This window comes from Corvus kubaryi, unplaced genomic scaffold (genome assembly GCF_017639235.1).
Source record: "Corvus kubaryi isolate FWS band 111438036 unplaced genomic scaffold, C.kubaryi_AGA036_p1.0 37354, whole genome shotgun sequence".
Classification (NCBI taxonomy): domain Eukaryota; kingdom Metazoa; phylum Chordata; class Aves; order Passeriformes; family Corvidae; genus Corvus; species Corvus kubaryi.
Genome location: NW_024581116.1, coordinates 2,726,653 through 2,747,540, shown reverse-complemented (window position 1 = coordinate 2,747,540; position 20,888 = coordinate 2,726,653). Strand labels below are relative to the sequence as shown.

At 41.8% G+C, this 20,888-nt stretch overlaps 1 protein-coding gene across 2 annotated transcripts in view; it reads right to left on the bottom strand.

Moving 5' to 3' along the window:
• Positions 1 to 7,211: 7,211 nt before the first annotated feature.
• The window catches only part of LOC121666949 (cysteine-rich venom protein kaouthin-2-like), a 16,708-nt gene continuing 3,031 nt past the window's right edge, over positions 7,212 to 20,888 (bottom strand). Inside the window, exons 2-8 of one of the 2 annotated variants that reach the window (XM_042032972.1) lie at positions 20,395 to 20,456; positions 18,963 to 19,082; positions 16,308 to 16,395; positions 15,054 to 15,199; positions 14,236 to 14,330; positions 12,530 to 12,618; positions 7,212 to 7,312 (exon numbers count right to left, since the gene is read on the bottom strand). In XM_042032972.1, coding sequence (XP_041888906.1) covers positions 7,308 to 7,312; positions 12,530 to 12,618; positions 14,236 to 14,330; positions 15,054 to 15,199; positions 16,308 to 16,395; positions 18,963 to 19,082; positions 20,395 to 20,454 — 603 coding nt within the window. In that variant the 5' untranslated portion in view covers positions 20,455 to 20,456 and the 3' untranslated portion in view covers positions 7,212 to 7,307. Of the gene's footprint in view, positions 7,313 to 11,447; positions 11,848 to 12,529; positions 12,619 to 14,235; positions 14,331 to 15,053; positions 15,200 to 16,307; positions 16,396 to 18,962; positions 19,083 to 20,394; positions 20,457 to 20,888 lie in introns of those variants that run through there. The other variant, XM_042032971.1, reaches the window with a different exon arrangement.

Below are 20,888 nucleotides of genomic sequence, written 5' to 3'. Positions count from 1 at the left end.
TCCTTCCTTCCTTCCTTCCTTCCTTCCTTCCCTCCTTCCCTCCTTCCTTCCTTCCTTCCTTCCTTCCTTCCTTCCTTCCTTCCTTCCGAATTCCTTCTGAATTCCTTCCGAATTCCGAATTCCTTCCGAATTCCTTCCTTCCTTCCGAATTCCTTCCTTCCTTCCGAATTCCTTCCAAATTCCTTCCTTCCTTCTTCTCTTTCTCTCCTTCTCCCTCTCTCTGTCTTTCTCTCTCTCTCTCTCTCTCTCTCTTTCTTTCTTTCTTTCAGCACTGCTATAATACCAATCACTATCAGCTCTGTGGACACAGATGGCTCTAATAGCTCACCCAAAAACCTGGTCATTCCCAATTAGCTCCTAACCCAATTTCAAGCCTTTTTAAAATAATTTTTTTTCCTTTTTACCTTTCAATGTTGATGTTTGCCTTTTTAAATCGTTGAGCTACTAATACACATATCTCAACAGTACTTAATTTCTCTGTTTTTACTTCGCTGACCCTCTGCAAACTTTCCATCTGCTCCTTCCCAGTAGCAGGAGTGAAGTGTGAGTGACTGAGCCATGGATATCAGGAACACAAGCAGCCAAGCCCTGGCATGCATCTGGATGGAGCTCCAGATTGCAGAACAATGGGATTACACTCATTCTTAGAGGAAAACTCAAAGCTGGCACAGGCTGCCCAGAGAAGCTGTGACTGTCCCATCCCTGCAAGTGTTCAAGACTGGGTTGGATGGGACTTGGAGCAACCTGGGATAGTGGAAGGTGTCCCTGCCCATGGCAGGGGTTGGAACCAGATGATCTTTAAGGCCCCTTCCAACCCGAACCATTCTATGATTCTCTGATATTTTCACCAAGCCACTGCCCCTGGTTTGACAACCTGGAGCCTCAGGGCTCTGAAGATTTCCTTGCAGAATGATAAAGCACAAAATGACCAATCTGGCCTTGAAATATCCAGTGATGTAACTGAGAGCTGACCTGATCTTTTGGTTTACCAGCAACAAATTGGTATTTGCATTTGAGGAAAGATGGTTATTTTAGTGACACTGGAGAGTCAACTGCTCAGTTTTCCACCAGAGGGCACTCCTATATTTTCAATGAAAGCAAGTTTCTGAACAAGACAGCAGTTTTGTGTGTGCAGTACAATTCCAGCTGTGGCAGGGCAAAGGGAAAAATGCAGGAGCAGAATGACCTTGTTGCACATCTGCCAGTGCTGTCCATCATCTGGGACACTCCACTGCCACCTGATGGGGCACAGCCAGGCTTCAGAACCACACATGTGACAGGCTGATGTACATAAAATAAATAACCAGTTCATACACACAGTGTCTGAACTTAATTAAGGGATCTGTGTCTTCCTCCTGAGGAGGAGCAAGGCCACCTGTGTCACCAGAGTTGGTTCCAGATTTCACCATTTTCCATGGAATATTCCATCCCATGCACAGTCCTGTGGTTTTATCATCGTTCATAAAAATACACATTGTTATAAAAATTAAATCACTTCAGCAGCTGATGCAGCTTGGGTTGATTGTGTAGTTTTGATGCTGTGCAGTTTACATCAATATACAATGCAAAACAGCTATCTGGAGTCAAATCTGTAGAAACGGAAGAATCTGTTAGTTTAGCTGGACTGTGTCACTGTCAGAGACATGTATTATATGTGTATCCCCATATGTGTGTGTATATCTCCCTATTATATATTACAGGGCTTTTTAACCCCTTTTTTAGCTTTTTAAACTTGTTTCTAGAAGGATTTTCAGTAATTAGGTAATATGCTTGAATGAAGGAAATCCAGGCACTTTATTGATGACAAAAGAGAAATCATGATTTTGGGGGGAAAAATAAAAAAAACCCTACGACTCTGGAGAAAAATGTTTCAGAAAATTAGAAGTTTGTTTAATTTGTGCATACAAGAGTAAACCACATTTCTTAACAGGCTCTCTCAAATCTGAATTATTTCCTAAGAGTTTATTAAAGTCAGGTTCATTCTTTAGTTACTGCAACATTTGGCAAAGGCAGTTTAAGGAGGAAATAAGATTTTCTGGTAATTTTAACAAAATATATATGAACAGAGTCAACAGAGATTGTAATTATGATGCACTGAGCAGTTTACATGTTCTGGCACCATATCAAAAGTGACAGATTCTCACAGCTACTCATAAACTGATCAGGTAAATACTTTGCTCTTCCTCTTAAATGAGAGAGAAGGAACAGCCTGAAATCTGACTGTCACACTCAGCTCTGCTCCAAGGAAACATCTCTGTTAAACTGCACCCAGATGAGACAACTCAGGGGAGAGCCAGGCTGAGCTAACACAGGTATAAGCATGTGTCATTTTTTCAATCCTTTCTTCTCACTTGTATTTTTCCTATGGACACCTTTGGCATGGTTTTTGTCTGTCAGAGTTGTTGTTTTCTTTCCCCAGCAGGTTATAGCTCTGCTTTCTGTGGCTGTGTGATGGCACCTTTAGCTGCCTGGTGACACCTCTCCCTTGTGCTCCAGCAAATGCTTCAGCCACTGTCTGCTCTGGCCTAAATCATCATTCCTAATGTAATCAAAGGGAGATAAGGAATATGGATCTCCTTATGAATATGTCAATATGTGATGTAGCAGATGACCTCTCTGCCTTCAGGACTTGAATATGGGGAAACTGATTCATCTAATGGGACCAGTCACTTCGCTCCTCTGGAGTGTTTCATGATTACTTATCTTAATGTACTTCTTAAACTTTTTCTTTCGACCCACTGCAGAAAATGTGTCAGTGTTTAACTCCCTGACAGTGTCTCCACTATTCACTTCGTGGCTTTTTGATCCAGAACCCTTTTTCTGTGCAGACCCCTCACCTTCCAGCTCCACCCCAGCCAGACCTGTTGTCATCAAAATCAACCTCACTATAGCTACAGGTCTCTTGAACCTGCAGATGATGATGTTGAGGAAGACCTGTCCTGCCAGAGCACGATCCAGACTGCTGGAGAGGGATTCATGTCACCAGGGCTCTACTTGAAAGCCATTCTCCTTATTCTGCCTTTAGAAGTAATGGAGGGATTTCAGGTCTGTATTTCACCTTTTGTTCTACAGCAGATGCCTGAGACAGGCTGGGTGAGCAGAGAAGGTAAATGACTGCCTTGACACCAGTATCTTTTAATAAAGCATTATATGAGTCAAGTCAGTCACTATTCTATATCTCTCCCAGGGTAAGGTCGAGGAAAACAGTTGTTTGGGGAAGAGCTGTAAGGATACGAATGGTACAATTTGTCTATGGTAACATTTTGGGTCTTAAGGCCACTGGTTTTGCTGTGGTCAGTACAGCTGAACTCTGTCCCTTGAACCATGTCTTCCAAGATGCTGAAGGGCCCTTGGCATTATTAACCTGTCAAACATGCCAAGGCTTTTCTGGAAGGCAATGCTATTTGGTCTAAGCCAAAATAGTGTCAAGGGCTAAGACTATAAAGGCACAGAAAACATTTCAGTGCTCAGACCTGTGTTCTGGCTCTGTGGAACCTGTCACTACAGACAGACACGAAAAAAAGAATGGATGGGAAGGTTTCGGAGGAAGATCTAAAAAAAGGCCTGAAGTTAAGAATAGATTCAGGACATTCCATGGAGAAAGCATTTACTCATCCTACTGTAGAATGCCATCGATGATGGACCAAGAGTGTGTAGGTATCCTCTGAAATACACAAGGAAGGTGTTAGACTGCAATGGACACATGATTCATCTCATCAGTGTGTTGCCTTTGGAGCGTGTTTGATGGTGTCTCCACAAGATCTGTAGGAATGATTAAAATGCACTCTGTTTCCTCTGTGAGAAGCAATGCAAAATCACACTTCTCCACTTCTTCAGCTGCTTAGCTACCCACAATTACCTCATGGATATGTGTGTACGTGCATCTCCCATTCCTGCCTGGATCTCGGGGCTGTTTTTAGTGTGCAGTGCAGTTGTTGATGTGTTTCCTGGTCATGAGGAGGGACAACAGTGCACACATCATATGTGGAATATATGTGGAATATATGTGGAATACTCAGGCAGGCTGTACAACAGCTATTTTGTCTTTTAAGCATGCCTGCTACTTCCCCAGAACTGAGCTGATATTGATATTCCTGAAATTTTCATGGTCAAACTCATTTGCTTTGGTTGAACCCAGAAGCTGTGTGGTCCATCTTGGCTAACCAGGGTCTTCAGTGCTCAACCTGTACAATCTTGTTTCATATTAACTGGTAATGGGTGGGCTGGCTGGCAATTATGGTTTAGCCTAAATGGCCTTATTTGCTGTTATTTCCTTAAATTGAGCAGAAAGGCAACCTATGCATTGTGTATCACCTCCTGGCAGGATGAGCCTCTTGCTCCCACCCACTGACAGGAAAGCAGGTCTGCTGCTGCAGTTCATGAAGTGAACAAAGACAGTGGGGACTCAGGGGAGATGCTTTATGCAGAGGATGAGATCAGGCTCAGACACCGAGCTGCTTGGGGCGATGCATTATTAAATGCTATCTACTGATACGCTCCTTCTGTGGAGGCTGATTAATGACATCCCACTTTATTATTCCTTATCTTTTATCTCCACCTTGTTTCACAGATGTAGCCGGCAGTACATGGCACTAACCACAGACCCGTGGCACTCATTAGATGGTGGCTGCTCCTCACAAGTGCCATCAGACATGCAATTCCTGTCCCTGATTTTGCTAATGATGCTGGTTAACATGTTGCTGTGTTGCTGTTCAGGCAACCTAGACAACATGGTCTTGTCAGTCTGGAACTAGCTTATCTTTTACTTATCATTTCTTTTGACACCATCCTCTGATAAGCTGGGAGATAAATACATGACAGACTCTGCAATGTATTCCCCTGGCACTAAAATCTTTGCAGTAGCTCTGTAGAGAGGTTTCATCTAACGAGTGCTTGTTTTGACCTGTTTTCTATTTTGTTTGAGTGTTGCCACTGCAGATCTTAAGGCATGTTTAAACCAGAAACACAATCTTGTTTAGCTGCTCCCCATACCTCAGGAACTGTTGTGTCTTTGTGTGAATATGGGTGTTTAATTCCAGCAGCTACAGGGTACAGGCAAGTCAAGAACATCCAGTCGCTTAAGGTCCTGTTTTTAGCTTTGATGCTATGATTAGAGGAGAGGAGTTACCCCCTCTAAGACAAAACTAACCAGAGGAATATTTTTCTGCTGGGTTAGTGCCCTGGTTCATGTCAGCAAGAGTTAATCAGGCACCAGGACACTTTTTTTAAAGACAGCTAAAACTGCCTCGATTGCTTCTTATCACAACCAGGTGTGGATTTGGTGAGGAGGGAGAAAAGGGGTGGATTAGGGAAATGTAGCATCTTCTTAGTACTGGTGATAATGTTATGAGTCCTGTGTAACCAAAGACTCAAGGTCTGTCCCTCATCCTGAGGCTGCACCTGATCCTGGGAGCTCCATGTTCACCACCAAACCATGGCCCTAAGCACCATATCGTCATAATTTTTTTATTCCACCATTTCCCTGGGCAGTCTGTTCCAATGCCTGACCACCCTTTCAGTGAAGGAATTTTTCCCAATATCTAATCTAAACCTACCCTGGCACAACTTGACAACATTTCCTCTTATCCTGAGTTGTCCTGAGTTATTCCTTTCTGTGGCTGACTCTCTCTGTACCAGCCAGGCTGTGGATAATTTTCTGCCAGGTTAGGAAGTGAGATCAATTCAGTAAGGAGGAAATGTAGTGGTGGTACTGGGGATGATCTTCCTCTTCCGACTTGTGCAAGCCACCTCAGGTAACTTCACTTCCATGGTGAGGCCAGAACAGCAGTAACAGCAAAACTTACAGGAAAATTGACAGCAATTTTTTGATACTAAATGATAATCCCAGCAAACCATGGACAAGCATATTATAGGCAGAGTAATAAATGGGCAGTGCCTGAAACTTTAAGCTGAGAAAGTATGAGGGTTTTTATTAACATGTTACAGCGAGTGCTGGTTTGTGGACAGGCTGAGACTGAGATTAAAGGATCCCTACAGACAGCTCAGGGAGACATACAGCTGCTTAAATCCAAATGTGTGGTCCCAACTGCCTCTGATAGCACTCTTCCATGCCAAGGGAAATCTTTAACCCTTGTGTACACCCCAGCACAAAGAGAGTGGGAGGATTAAAACCTTGATTCTTATTAAATTGAAATAGATCAGTTCTTGCTCAATCGTTTGTTGCAATTAACATTTAATTTGGAGGCACTTCCCTCTCATGTAAGTCACTGTGTGGGCAGCCTGGGTACCAAACAGAGGATCGCGTGAGCCACAGCTGGATTTCAGGGTCCAGAACATCAGGTTCTGGAGCATTTCTTGTATCAGCTGAGGCATAGATGTTCTAAGGCCCCTCTATGATCTCAACGTGCATCTCCTGAGTATAGACCTGATGTTTTCATTTCCAGCTACAAAATAATAAAATGATAAAATACAAACATCTGTAGATTATTTCTGTTTTCTTTAAATTTTGTCTTTCTTACCTGTTTAGCAATCTGATGCAGCAGAGCAGATGGATACTGACATAAAGTCAGGAAATACATCTGAAAATGGCCCAGTAAGAGTAATAAATGGGCAGTCCCTGACACTTTAGTCTGAGAAAGTAAGAGGGTTTTTCTTAATATATTACAATGATAATTTCTTTTACATTAGTACAATGTTCATTTCTTTTTTGTTTAACACTTATCTAAAAAGCTTATCTGTGGCTAACTGTTGCAGAGAAAATCAATAAGGATTATCTCCATACAAGTAGAAAAGGTAACACCTTTATGCTCAGATGATTAATATTTCAAGTGCAAGAGTCCCATTTTTTTCAAGGTCATTTTAAAGTACACTGTATTTTTATGATGTCTTTGCTTTTGCAGAATAGTAACCTGGCTGATGCAGACTGTAGATAGTCTGGAACTAGATGCAACATAGGAGGTAGCACATAATAAAAACACCACCATAAATGATTAGGAAATTACTATAGGTCTTGACATCTTTGGAATGTATTGTTATTTACTTAAAATTTGTTTATTTTATTCAGAAGAACACACATTTTGCTCCTTTCAACTCACTTTCCCAGAGAACAAATGTTACTTTAAAGCATACACAATATCTTTTTTTTTTTTTTTTTTTTAAATTTTGGAAAGTTCTGTTGCCTTGTACAGCCAGGAGAGCTTAAGTGAATTGCAGTCCATGGTTTTGGGAGGGGTTCTCAAAATTTTTCCATCCTCTCCATTGAAACATCATTGTAACTGATCCAGGCTCTAGGCAAGCATTAGAAGTGTACTATATGCTTTTCCTCTTCAGGTTTCAAAACCATTTCTTTAACCTGAAAAAAAGTCAATCATGTTTACAACTTGGGAGAGGTATAAAACCCATCCACCCATCATACAGCTCTCATAGGGCTGCAATAGGAATAGGAATATCCACAAGCTTCATAACTAATGATGATACATTTTCAAAATGACATTAAGGTTTCTGTTTCAGCATTGAAAGGATGTCACAACTGTCGGACATCAAATCTGGAGAAAGAAAATCTCCGTTCTGCCTGCCACAAGATTTTTCCAACTGCCATTAAGGGACATTCTCTTTGCAATGGCAAGAGACAGGTCACTGCCTTGGATGAACTGTCCGTATCACCATGTTCCTCTTAAACCATTGCACAAGTGAGACAATTCCTGCAGTTAGAGAGGAACTTATTCCAAACTAATCTTTGGTCAGGCAGTTGGACAAGGTAGGTCCCTTTTAACTGAATTTATTCTGTCCTATCCTATCCTATCCTATCCTATATTGTGTACTTTTCCAGAGTGAACCAGGGACTCCTTCATATGAGACATAATTCAGGCCCTGTCCCAGAGCAGCCAGCTCTCTGCAAGGATCTCCATCAGGAGAAGGTGAGAAGAGGGAATGAGAAATAATCCGTTTCCACAGGCACTCCCATGGCATCTCCTTGTTTGCGCTGGATCCTTGCTAAAGCTAGGGAGAGCGTCAAGGGTTTCCTCTTGAAAGGCAGAAGGAAGCAGGAGCAGATGGTGCAAGGAGGAATCTGTGCTCTGCTGTGGGGATCCCAGTGACCACAGGAGTTATCAGGGACAAGGCAAACTGCCTTGCAATATATTGGGAAATGTATATTTTAATGGCTTTTAAGTCTTTTACCAGCACTGCCTGATTGCAACATGGCCTTTGATATCACGGTCAGTCACTGAATATTTCTCATGCTCTAGAAACATCAATAGCTGGGCCTCACATAAAGCAGTGGTCGTAGAGCACAGGACACAGGACTGTGTTTCCTGACAGTTCTGGAATATCTTCAGTGAGGAAGACTCCACACCCTCTCTGGACAATCTGTGCTCAGTCACTGCACAGGAAAGTAGTTCTGCCTACAGAAATTCTTTTACAGAAGTTCTGTCCAGGTGGAACTTGCTGGGCATCAGTCCCTGCCCGTTCCTCTGGTGCCATTGCTGGGCTCCACGGAGCAGAGCCTGGGCCCTCCTCTGAGCCCTCCCTGCAGACAGGAACAGACAGGGATGAGGGTCCCTCTCAGCTGTGTCTCCTCTCGAGGTTGAACAGCCCCAGCTCCCTCAGCCTTTCCTTGTCAGGGAGATGCTCCAGCCCCTCCATTGTCTTTGTCACCGTGTGCTCGATGTGCTTCAGGAGCTCCATGTCTCTCTTGTCCTGAGGAGCCCAGAACTGGACACAGCACTCCAGATGTGCCTCTTTGGGTCTCCTTGCCCACAGGGCACACTCCTGGCTCATGGACATCTTGTCATCCACCAGGACCCTGAGGTGCCAGAGGTCTCTGTCTCTGTGCCCAGCACAGGAGCATCATGGATGTGTGTGTTCAGCTGTGTGGATGTGCCATGTCTTAGTACCTTCATCTGAACCACACCTCCTGAGTTTGTTACTAAAGCCAGCACAACATCCTCTCATCTGAGTGACTCACTGAAGAGAGCTTGTTTTGGCTAGATCAGTTCATAAAGGATCCACGCTATTTAACACTCTACCAGTTACAAAATTACAGGTAAAAACTTTTTTCCAGTATCTTCCTGGTGATCTCAATTAAGTTTATTGACCTTTATTCCCTGGGTCAGATGTGTGATGATTGATTTTTATCTCATTACACTACTTTTTTCCTCTTACGAGTGACTGAGAAATAAATTCTTGCAGTTTGGGTTGCAGTGGAAGGGAATAGAAATCACAACAAGAAAGACATTGAGGGTCTGGAGCATATCCAGAGAAGGGCAATGGATCTGGGGTAGGGTCTGGAGTACAAGTCTGATGAGAAGTGTCTGAGGGAGCTGGGGAGGGCTCAGATTGGAGAAAGGGAGGCTCAGGGGGGACCTTCTCACTCTTTACAAATCCCTATAAAGAGATTTTAGCCATGTGGGTGTTGGTCTCTTCTCCCAGGTAATGAACAATAGGACAAGAGGAAATGGCTTCAAGATTGGACATTGGTGCAAAATTTCTTGACAGAAGAGCTTGTCAAGCATTGGAACAGGCTGCCCAGGGAAGTGGTGGAATCACCATCCCTGGAAGTGTTCAAGAGATATACAGCTCCAGTTCTTAGGGACATGGTTTAGTGGTGAACCTGGCAGTGATAGGTAAAATGTTTGGACCTGATGATCTTTGAGGTCTTTTCCAACCTTAATGATTCTATGATTTCTTGGCCCATTATTCATGGTAAAGGACTCTTCCAGTAGTGAGGGTAATGGTTCTGCTCACTTCCTTCTTGATAACAACACTGGATTAACTATTGCAACATAATCATTCCGACTTGGACCTGTGCTAACTATTTCATAGTGTAGCAAATCATGTTCCGGCACTCACACCTACACCCTGGCATTGCCTAATTTACTTTTAGAGTTTTCTCCAGCAGTGTGCCATGGAAGGGAAAAGTGGTGTAAAGAAGTGAGGGCTTCGGTGGATCGATGTCTGTCCCTACTGGGTCTCATGGACGGCTTAGGCGGCGCTTTCCCAGCACCTGTGTGTGCACACAATCTCACCTTCGCAGGTGGTCGTGAACAGCTGCTCACACACAATCTATGTATGCACGAACCAGAGACAAAGAGGTGAGAGAGGTTCTCTGCGTGCAATTCCGAGGCATTTAATGGCAACACCCCGAAGGGAACAGAGGCAAGAAAGAGCAACAACCAAAAGCCCGCGCCCATTTTATCCTGAAAACTCCCAGAGGCGGGCAGAGCATGAGAAGCCAATAGTCTGAGGGCTTGGGGGCAGAGGCAAGGTTGAGTGACATAACAGGGGCCAATGGGAAAAGGGATGGGAGGGGGAGAGGGCCAGTGACCAGCAGAATCTAGACAAAGGGAGAACTTTCTAGCACAGTGTTGTAAGGAGAGACCACTTTCAAGGCAACTTGAGGGGTGTAAAGTGGACTTAACCCCTGCAACAGTGGTGGAGATGAACGAGGAAAGAAAACAACCCAAACCATAAGCACTTTGAGTTGTGAAATTGAACTTTTAAATTAATACTCATCTTTCACTCTAGAAGAAATGCCACTGGAATGAATGAGTCAGACATGTGTGATGAAATTATTCTGTGCCAAGGACACCAGGACTTGAAATCTTAATGACAGCAGCTTCCTTACTAAGAGAGGACTGGAATGTGAAACCTTTGTAAGGTGAGACTGAAATAATATTTAGCCCCATTGTTAACTGCACAGAAGAACACCTGCTTCCCAAAGGTCACAGAGTGGGGATTGCAGGTCATTTATGCTAATTGTTATTTCTCTCTGAAAGGCAGTCTGATGGAAGGTTGCTTGTCTGACTTCTGTTTTTGCCTAGGAAATCTTTTCACATGAGCTGCTTCTGCTGCTAAATATTTAGGCTCCCTTCAAGATCTAGTGCTAATAAAGTTACAAAGTTAATGAATTTTATTTCATGGTAATAAGAATGAAAACTATAATGGATTGGTCAGTGAAAAATGAGTAATTTAATGACTGATACAGCAAAAGAAGATATTAAAAAAAGCATTTTGGAAGACATCTCTACTTGTTATTAAAAACAAAGTTTCCAAACCCGTGGACCTTCCCCCTTTTGACTATCTGTTGTCGTTAATTAAGCCCTTTTCTCAGACAGTCCTTTTTCATTACAAGGCAGGTTTGGTTACCTGCATTTAAGTGCAATCTTACACTATAAACAGGATTGTTAATTTAATTTAACTACATTGGGTTTATTTTTGGGGGTATTTTTTGTGTTTTTTCATGACTGTGAAAAAACACATTTTACAGTAGAACATATGTCAGCAACAGATTCTAAACCAGAATAGATCTAGAGGAAACTGCTCTGCTCTCCTAATTTCTTCTAAGAATTACATATTTCAAGCAATCCTGTTTATCTTCTGGGCCCGTTAACAGTACAATAGTTTAAAATTTCAATCAAGTTAAAAGTAGTTACATGACCAAGCACTATCCATCTATGCCAAGAACATAATAAGTATATGAAACCACAGAACTTCAAAAATGTTTATTAGATAACATTTTGGGAAGAGAAAGATGAGAAAAACTAATAATTAAATATATCTGCCAACCAAACAACAAATTTAAATTAACGTCTCTACCATGTTCTGGACCATTACATAAATAGAATATATACATCATGCTACAGATTTTTCTTGTGTGAGTCACTGGACTGAAGTCAGTCCTTCTCATATGTGGGAGAGGCAGGATGGAATCAGTGTTTGTGGAAGAATTCATTAAGGAGATGGATGTCCAGGAAGGCAAAAGTTGAGCCTATTATTTTAGTTCAGTTTTGCATTGGCAAGAGCAGGGCTGTAGACGAAGCTCTGGTACATCCTGAACACTTTGCCAGGAGTGTTGGAAAAAAGCATCTTCAAACTTTCAAGGGTTGGCTAAAAACGATTTGAAACACAAAATAAATCATGAGTGGGAAGTGAAAACCTACAGGATGTCCTTTCAGAATAATTTTTCATCAACATTATTTTCTCTCTAATGTTTTTCTCTCTGTTGCCATCTACTCCCCAGCAGTATCCAAACCCTTTGACCACACACACAAAATATGTGGCACGCTCAAGATTTCTCACTTATCCATAAAGGTGTTTTAAAGCTTGCTTTCTTTATGCTACAGCCTGTGATGAGAATTTGGTTAATTCCATAACAGAAGATAGGAATTGAATCTTGCATTGTGAGACTCAGCCCATATGTTTTTATTTCCTATTAGAATTCTAAAAACTCAAGTTTGCCACTGGCTCTTATCAAGTATGCTGCTACTTCCATTTGATCTGCCACCATTGTTCAAAGGATGAAGAAGGAAAAAAAAGTTAAGATGTCTCCTCCTTCCCTGGAATTTCCTAGGTTCAAGGATGAGATTTATCTCTCCTGGACACGGAAAAATATTATCTCACATAGGTAAAGCAGCCAGCATGGTGAAATGTGATTCTCTGATAGTGCTTTGCCCTAGTATTACGGCAAATAATTTTTTAAAAAATCAATTTGAATAAATTAATTGTTGTGTACAGGTTTTTTTTAAGCATCAACTTTACCCAGGTTACAATTAAAATGCTTAGAACTTACTGCATAATCCATCCTCACAAGAATTAGGGCAATCCCCACAGGGCTCTCCTTCCTTGTAGGGTGTCTTCATTGAACTTATTAGGTTTCCCCTGAAATACCGATGTTACCAACATAAGCTATGAAGTCACCACCATATATGAGAGGAAAACTTAATTATAAAGATATTTACATTTACACTCAGTTACTTATGTAACTTATTGTTACATTTACACTTGGTCTTTGGTTATATGTCAATGAATTTTTACATATCTGTTGGGCTTATTTGGAAATGTTTTGGCAGTGGTCAGAAGGAAGGGGGGAATTTGCAGGGATGGCTTTTTTGAGAAGACGCCAGAGGTTGTCTCTATTCCAGGCAGGGCCAGCGTTCACCAGCTCCAGGTCGGACCTGTGTGATGGTGATAGTGGCTCTATGATAACACACTCAAGGAAGGGTAAATACTGCTGTGCAACAGCAACCAGAAGAAAGGAGTGAGAATATGTGAAAGAAATAACTTTGCAGACACCCAGGTCAGTGCAGAAGGAGGGGCAGCTGATGCTTCAGGCACCAGAGCTGAGATTCACTGGTGCAGCCCGTGAAGAGGCAGCTGTGTTCCTGCAGTCCACGGACATCCATGGGGATGCAAAGATCCACCTGCAACCTGTGGAGGACCCCACACTAGAGCAGGACAATGCCTGAAGGAGGCTGTGATCCCATGGGAAGCCCTCGCTGGATCAGGCTCCTGACAGGACCTGTGACCCTGCAGGGGGCACACACTGCAGCAATCCATTCCTGAAGGATTGCATTGCATAAAAGGGATCCATGCTGGAGCAGTTTAGGAAGAACTGCAACCTGTGGGAAGGAGCCAGATTGAAGTTCATGGAGGACTGTCTCCATCCAGTGGGAGAGACAGCACACTGGATATGGGGAAGAGTGTGAGGAGGGAGGAGAGGCAAAGATGGTGTATGATGAACTGACCAGAGCCCCCAGTCCCATGCTATTGAGCTAACAAGGGGAAGGAGGTAAAGAAAATCAGGAATCAAGTTGAGCTTGGGCAGAAGGTGGGAACTCATAGAAGGTGCTTTAGATTTGGTTTTACTTCTTATTATCCTAGTCTGATTTGACCAGCAATAAATTAATTTTCCCAAGCCGAGTCTCTTTTATCATGAGAGTAACTGGTGAGTGAACTCCCCTGCCCTTATCTTGACCTATGAACTTTTTCTTATATTTTTTAATTCTCCTGTCCTGTTGAGGAGAAGAGTCAGGGAGACGGGGTGAGCTACTGGTGGTCAGTCAAGGTCAACCCACAACCAGATAATCATGAATGTGGAAAACTATGTAGGCAGTATTTGAAATCATCACTTTAACATTCCCTTTAAAGTTTTTTGGTATTAATTATAGTCATTTCTGTAATGTACATATTGATCTGCCTTTCTGAATCAAGATTTTAAGTAGAGTGTGGAAAATATTTATTTCTAATTAACTATTATGAAAATTAGGATTTTTAGACAAGGGACATTTAATCTGAAAATCAGTGTCGTTTTTATGTATTTTATGCTTTTGCTTGTTTGACAACTCTTTTGATGAGTATGTTTCTGTCTTTTCATATTCCTAATATGGTCTTCAGACCTGTTCCTTGGCTATTGGTGATGTGCCCTGTTACAAATTTCACCAACTCCTGACTAATTTTGAAAATGTAATAAGTACCAAAATCAGAATCAATACATACGCGGGGCAGTACTGGCAGACGTAAAAGTAACTGTACGTAGTGTTGCTGCAGAAGGCTAAACCACATCCAATTTTATAAGAATTGTGCCAAACCATCTGTAGGTATAAGAATAAAAATCATGGGAGTATGAAAAATACACATTTGAAAATCATTTAATCACAATACGCATCACAGAAGTGTTTGCAATGATGTCATCACTTTATTTACCCTTTATAGTAAAATATAAGCCCCATTTTACTGAAAACCTGCTTTCACCCCCATTCGACCAAAGGATATTGGGGGTATAACAATAATAATTTAAAACACATGTATAAAAAACATTTGATTTTATATTTATGTCTTCATTCAATGGAAACTGTTGATGTAGGAATGATGTAAAATTTTGTATCCTGTGTTTTGTGCAGGTACCATAGAAGTTAAGCCATTGTCCAACTTCTCTGAGTCAAAAGGACTTTGTAGACTGCAACAAACCTATTTATATTTCCTTGCAGATATTTTTATAAACCTGTTTTTCCAGTGTCTGGGCAATATTCCGACGTTAAACAAGTAAGTTGTTTCTTCCTGAAGCCTTAAAATACGAGTATCTTTACTCCTAAAGACACTTAGCCTATTATTTTCATTTTAATTTTGTTACTTTGCCTATTCTTTTCATTCTAATTCTGTTACTTCGAAAGTTTTCATCTTGTTTTGTCAGAATAACTCTCATGTCTCCATTGTATTTTTTTCCTTTAAAGATGAGAGGGTAAAACTTGCTCAACAAACAATAACATTTATTCGTTCAGCCTGAAATATAAATATATATTAAAAAATACATCTACCTGAGTGTAATGGCCAACCACAGCACCTTTTGTTTTTGCTCCAGTTCCATATTTGAAATTTTTCTCCTCATTGTACCAGGACTGAAGAACATATGACCATGACAACGGGGCAGAGGACATGAAGAGATTTTCACCACATAGTACATCTGAAAAGAGAATGGTGCTGAGAAATGCATAAAGAATACACACATGAGAAAAAAAAAACCAAAAACCCAAAACAAACCAGCAAATGTTGGGATCATTTCCATAGAAATTCTCAGCCTAAATGGGGCAGCAGGGTGTTGTTTTTTTCCAGTTAAATGACCTCACCCTTTGTAAATACTGAAGCTGTCACTTGACGAGTTTGCAGCATGGCCTGTTTGGCTGGTGGTTGGTTGTTGGCAGATTTTCTGCATGACTGTAGGAACATCTGCACAGGTGCACCACAGGTTCATGACTGTAATTTTGCTATTTAGAAGTTGCCAACCTAGTCATTACTCAGGTCACAGCCCAGTAATCTTGGGAAAATCCCAATAATCCAAATTTTACTCCTGGTATACAAGAAAGTGTCTACACTGCCTTCACCTAGTGTTTGTATTCAGGTCCAACCCCACTGCATTAGTCCTTAAATGGGATTCATCCAGGCAAAAAACAGAGGATTTGGATTTTAGGAAAAAATATGGACAGGACTGTCCACATCTTAGATATGGTGTGGTTAGGAGTCAGTGAGCAGCACACTGGGCTGTTAACATGGTACAGCTGTAACTTCAATATCCAGTGACTGACTGAAGTGTTAATCTGAACTTCAAAGACAGTTCTAGATTGCAATTTGCCAGGGGATTTAAAAGTCTGCTCTGAGAAACTATGCTTAGCACCACCAGCCAGTTCTAGACCTTCTCCATTTGCCCCTTTCTTCCCAGGTATTTTGAACCAGCACATGCAAACTGATCTCTGCCCTTAAGTGGGTCTAGATTCTCTTCATTCTGGTGGATATTTTAGGAGAATATGCTTTATTACCATGATTTTTTTTTTTCATCTACTGTAGAAAATGGAATATACCTATGTAAAACTGATGAAATTTTTGATGGGAAATGGAATTGAGCTTTCCTCACTCACTGGGCAGATTTCTACCTAGAAATTTCCCTTTGTCCCATGACCAAAAAAATCAAAATGGAATATAAATTGCATTTCATTCCCCCCCAACAAGCAAAACCCCAAACTGGTCACATCAATAACATGTATGATGTTGTTCAGTTCGACTCATGCTTCACTTACTGGTTCTCCTCAGATTAGGAGGACTGTGCCTTAAAGTACATTGATTGGCCCAGTTTTGGGCATTCTCTGCAGCTGGAGGACACCATTCCTTAACGAATAAAGAAAATATTTGTGACATACCTATGAATAACCTCTCATAAAGGAGCAACATGTAGAAATTACATTTAAAATAAGATAAAATTCAAATGCAAAATCCTTGTCATCCCATTTTTTGACGGGAGAGGTAGGTAGGAGCAAAGTTACTTGTTACAGTGAGGATGCTGTAACACGATGTATCAAACAAGGAGGGCTGTGGAAAAGAAATATATATGGACCAATTCTTGATAAATGTTTCTGAGATGTTTATTTCTCCAGCTGCATGGCTGGAGCTCTGCCGAGGAACTCTTACAGTCACGGGACCCGAGCGTCCCTGCCCGCGCAGGGGAACGCAAAACAACCAATGGGGAACGAGGCTGAGCAGGGACAGGGAAACCCCGTGTCTGTCCCCCAGGGCCCCTCTCTCAGGACCACATGACAGGGGGGAAGGGACCCCGACATCTCACCCATTTATTTTTAACAAAAAGAAATTTAAAACTTAACATTGAAAACAACGAGGACAGTTTCAAAACAAAACAAGCCACCCTCCTGAGTGTTTAAATGTCCAAACAGATTCTCTGGAACATCTTAAGGCTGGCAGAAGGGAGACAGGACTCTCTGAGCATGCTTTGTGTGGAAACTGAGGCAGGAGAGGGTTTAATTTCTTCCCTCCCCCTTTTCATCCCCCCCCTCGGCATCAGAGAGGAGTTGTAGGGAAAGGGAATTGTATAGGGAAGCCATGGGGTGAAAAATGGATTAGGAATAAACTGGGGATAGGGTAAACTTTGGAAAGGGTTCATATTAGGTATAGGGTAAAAGGGGAAAGTAGGCTGTGGGTAGGGAAGCTGCTGGGATGGATATTGTTTATAATTTTATGCATAATGGCTGCCTTTGACTGGAATACCTCCAGGCCCAGTAACATTTGCTGCTTGTAAACCCTTCTTTCCTTGCACTATATCAAGTTGTACAACTTCCCCATCTCCTGCACTTTGCAGGTAATTTTTAAGGTTATTTCTTTTAATGGCAGTTCTATGGATGAATATGTCTTGCTGGTTGTCACATCTCATTATAAAACCATAATTTTGTTTAACATTATACCATTTTACTATTCCTAAAACCTTAGCTACAGTGATCGTTTCCTTTTTCCTAATGGCTGCTGTTTTGTGTCTCTGCGTTTTTGGTTTCTCTTTAGCTTTCGGTCGCTCCCGTGTTGGAATTGTTGGGGCTGCTCTTGCCTGCACGCTCTTCCCGGGATTGCATTCGGGGCCGCGCAGGCCAGGCTGGGCTGCGCCGCTCAGCTCTCTGCGCTCCGCCACTTCTGCTCTCAGCTGTGCTGCCGCTTCTCTCGGTCAGGCATTCACGGGGCTCGCTCCACCATGCGCTGCGAGGGGCTGGGTGGGCACCACTGGGTCGCGCGGCTCCCGCCGCGCCTCATTCTGCTGCCGACACTGCAGCTCACATCGCTCTGCCTCACTGCTGCTCGGAGAGGGCTCGGTCCACGTGGCCTGGATGGCACAGACTCTGAGGCACGCTTCCCTTCGCCAAGACACAGCTGACATTGCTCAACAGTCTCGGTAATTAAATAATATTCACCAAAATGTTCTTCCATCAGCATATATTTTGACTCAAAAATTAACTGTGTCCAAACGGTATTCCAAAAGTCTTTGGTAAGAATTAATTCCCAAGAAACATAGAAAAAGTTCTTAAACAACCATGCCAGGAAGTGTTTCAGTTCCTTTTGAGGTTGAATTAAGCTAAAATTTACAAATCGTTGTTCAAGAATCTTTTCAAGTTTAAGATAAATGTCCATATGCGGCTCTGAGAGCCAAGAGTCTTTCCACAGTTCCTCCATAGTTTAGATATGGAATAGCAAAGCAAAACCAAGAAGAGGAATCCAAAGTTTCTAGGGTTTACTCACACATCAGTCGCTTAGGGATCGGGGATCGTTCTGCTCACAATTCTCTACCATTTGTTACAGTGCGGATACTGCAACACGCATATCAAACAAGGAGGCCATGGAAAAGAAATATATATGGACTGATTCTTGATAGATGTTTCAGAGAGATGTTTATTTCTCCAGCCGCATGGCCGGGGCTCTGCCGAGGAACTGCTCAATCATGGGACCAAGGGTCCTTCTGCCCGTGCAGGGGAACACAAACCAACCGATGGGGAACGAGGCTGACCAGGGGCAGGGAAACCCAGTGCCTCCCCACCAGGGCCCCTCTCCCAGGGCTACATGGCAGGGGGGAAGGGACCCCGACAGTTACTGTGCACCCAGGAAATAGAAACTGTGAAGTCTGATGAAGATGTATCTGAAAGAAATTAATAATGCTACGTATATTTTCTTTTTAATTTTCCTTCAAAAGAAAGAGATATTGTTCATACACCACAAAATTTTCCAGACTTTTTCCTCCTCCTGCCCAGCCTTATGTTTCTCTTGGTGCTGGCTGTGCACATTCCTTAGGAAAGGTGTGGATATGGAATTTGTGGCTAAACAAAATAATGTGACCCTGCATACAGTCCTGTATCTCTTATAGAGTCTACTACTCATTAAAAATAGATTTAGAGCACACAACTTACCATCTTCATCATGTTGCTGGCAGTTGGTTTTACTCCTTTCCTGAGGGCATTATGTCTGTCAACAATCAGCTTCTGCTGCTCTGCTCTGCTGCTTGACAGAGCACCAAGAGCTTCAGGTTCCTAAATCGAAAGAAAATGTATTTCTGTTTTATTTGAATGTAACTACATCCTGCATCTTGTGTAGGAAGTATTAAAGCTCTAAAGTATCAAAATGTTAATATCAACCTTGTGAGGGAGGAAGGACTCTGCTTTGTCTCCTGTCTCTAGGGGTGCTTCCATGTGGAGCAGCATTTCAGTGGTTCCATAGTGTAGAGCTTAGCAATAGCAACAACGCTGATTCCTGTATTTTATCTTCCAACCCTCTCTGGAGGACTGAGATATTCTGGAATGCCTCATGTGCCTGTAGATTCCTACATTTAGGCAACACAATCAGACTTATTTACTAATATTATAATTTCCTAATGAGATTTTGCAGAAAAAGGATCTGGAAATCATCTGAATGCATGAATTGTGTTTATGATGTGTTTCTCTTCTGCCTTATTTTAAACATCCCTATCAATGTTTTTCTATTGAAGAAATCTGTTGTTTAATGACAGGATCATCACAGGACTCTTGTGGTACTTCATCAGGACATCCTACTGAACAGAAAATGTCAATACCTTTCATGCCATAGATTTTCTTCCATTTCTGTAATAACTGATAACATTTCTCATGCTTTTCATGTGTTCTCTAATTAAAAAATAGCCATGGGAAGAACTCAGCCTCCTCTTTACATCCATTCTCAACCAATCTAGACTGCAGCATGGAGAGCAGAAATAGAAGAATTAGGGGGAAATGCCATCAAGCCATCAGTCACATTCAGTGTTTCTGAAGCAGAAGTAGCAAACTACAAATTTCAGACTAAGTATGGGTTGGGAGGAATGACTGTGTGTGTGCATTCAGGATGTTAATTTAGCTGTTTGAGGGAAACCAGGGATACTGCTGAGCGCTAGGACTGTGAGCAGAGAGAGAGGCACAGAGCTCAGGACCTGTAGGATGAGAAAGGAAAAGAGGTAGGTAAATGAAATCTGTAAACGTATGTAGAATTAATGGGAAGAGTGCTGGATGTTTGGGAGGTCCAGGCTACTGGATCTGTGCACAGAAACTTCTGGAAAATACTGTTATCTCTGACCCAACTCACAAAGTAATGCTGAATCTTTAGATGTTTTTTTGTGCAAATGTAGAACCAGGTGACTGCTTTGAAATGAAGCAGACTTCGAGGATAAATGCTTTCCAGATCCTAAATATCTCATCAGACTCTTTCCGCATATGCTTGGTGTGCATAGGAAAAGCCATATTCAGTCAGTCTACAAGTGCATCAGGGCTCACCCAAATTTTCCTAATAAGAAAAAAAAAAAAAAACAAACCCAAAAAACCACAAAAACTTCCCTACCTGTCCAGTGGATGGAGGTAGCACAGCTGTGACACACAGGAACACCACTGTTAGAATCATCTCTGAAAAGGTGAGAATGAGGAATTAATTTATTTTTTACAGAGCTTTCATTTCTCTGGATACATTATACATTTTTGTCCTGTGTGTTTGCTGGCTTTTGCTCAAGTTTCTTTTCTTTCTTTCTTTCTTTCTTTCTTTCTTTCTTTCTTTCTTTCTTTCTTTCTTTCTTTCTTTCTTTCTTTCTCTCTCTCTTTCTCTCTTTCTCTCTTTCTCTCTTTTTCTTTCTTTCTTTCTTTCTTTCTTTCTTTCTTTCTTTCTTTCTTTCTTTCTTTCTTTCTTTCTTTCTCTTTCCTTCTTTCTTTCTTTCCTTCTTTCTTTCTTTCTTTCTCTTTCCTTCTTTCTTTCTTTCCTTCTTTCTTTCTTTTTCTTCCTTCCTTCCTTCCTTCCTTCCTTCCTTCCTTCCTTCCTTCCTTCCTTCCTTCCTTCCTTCCGTC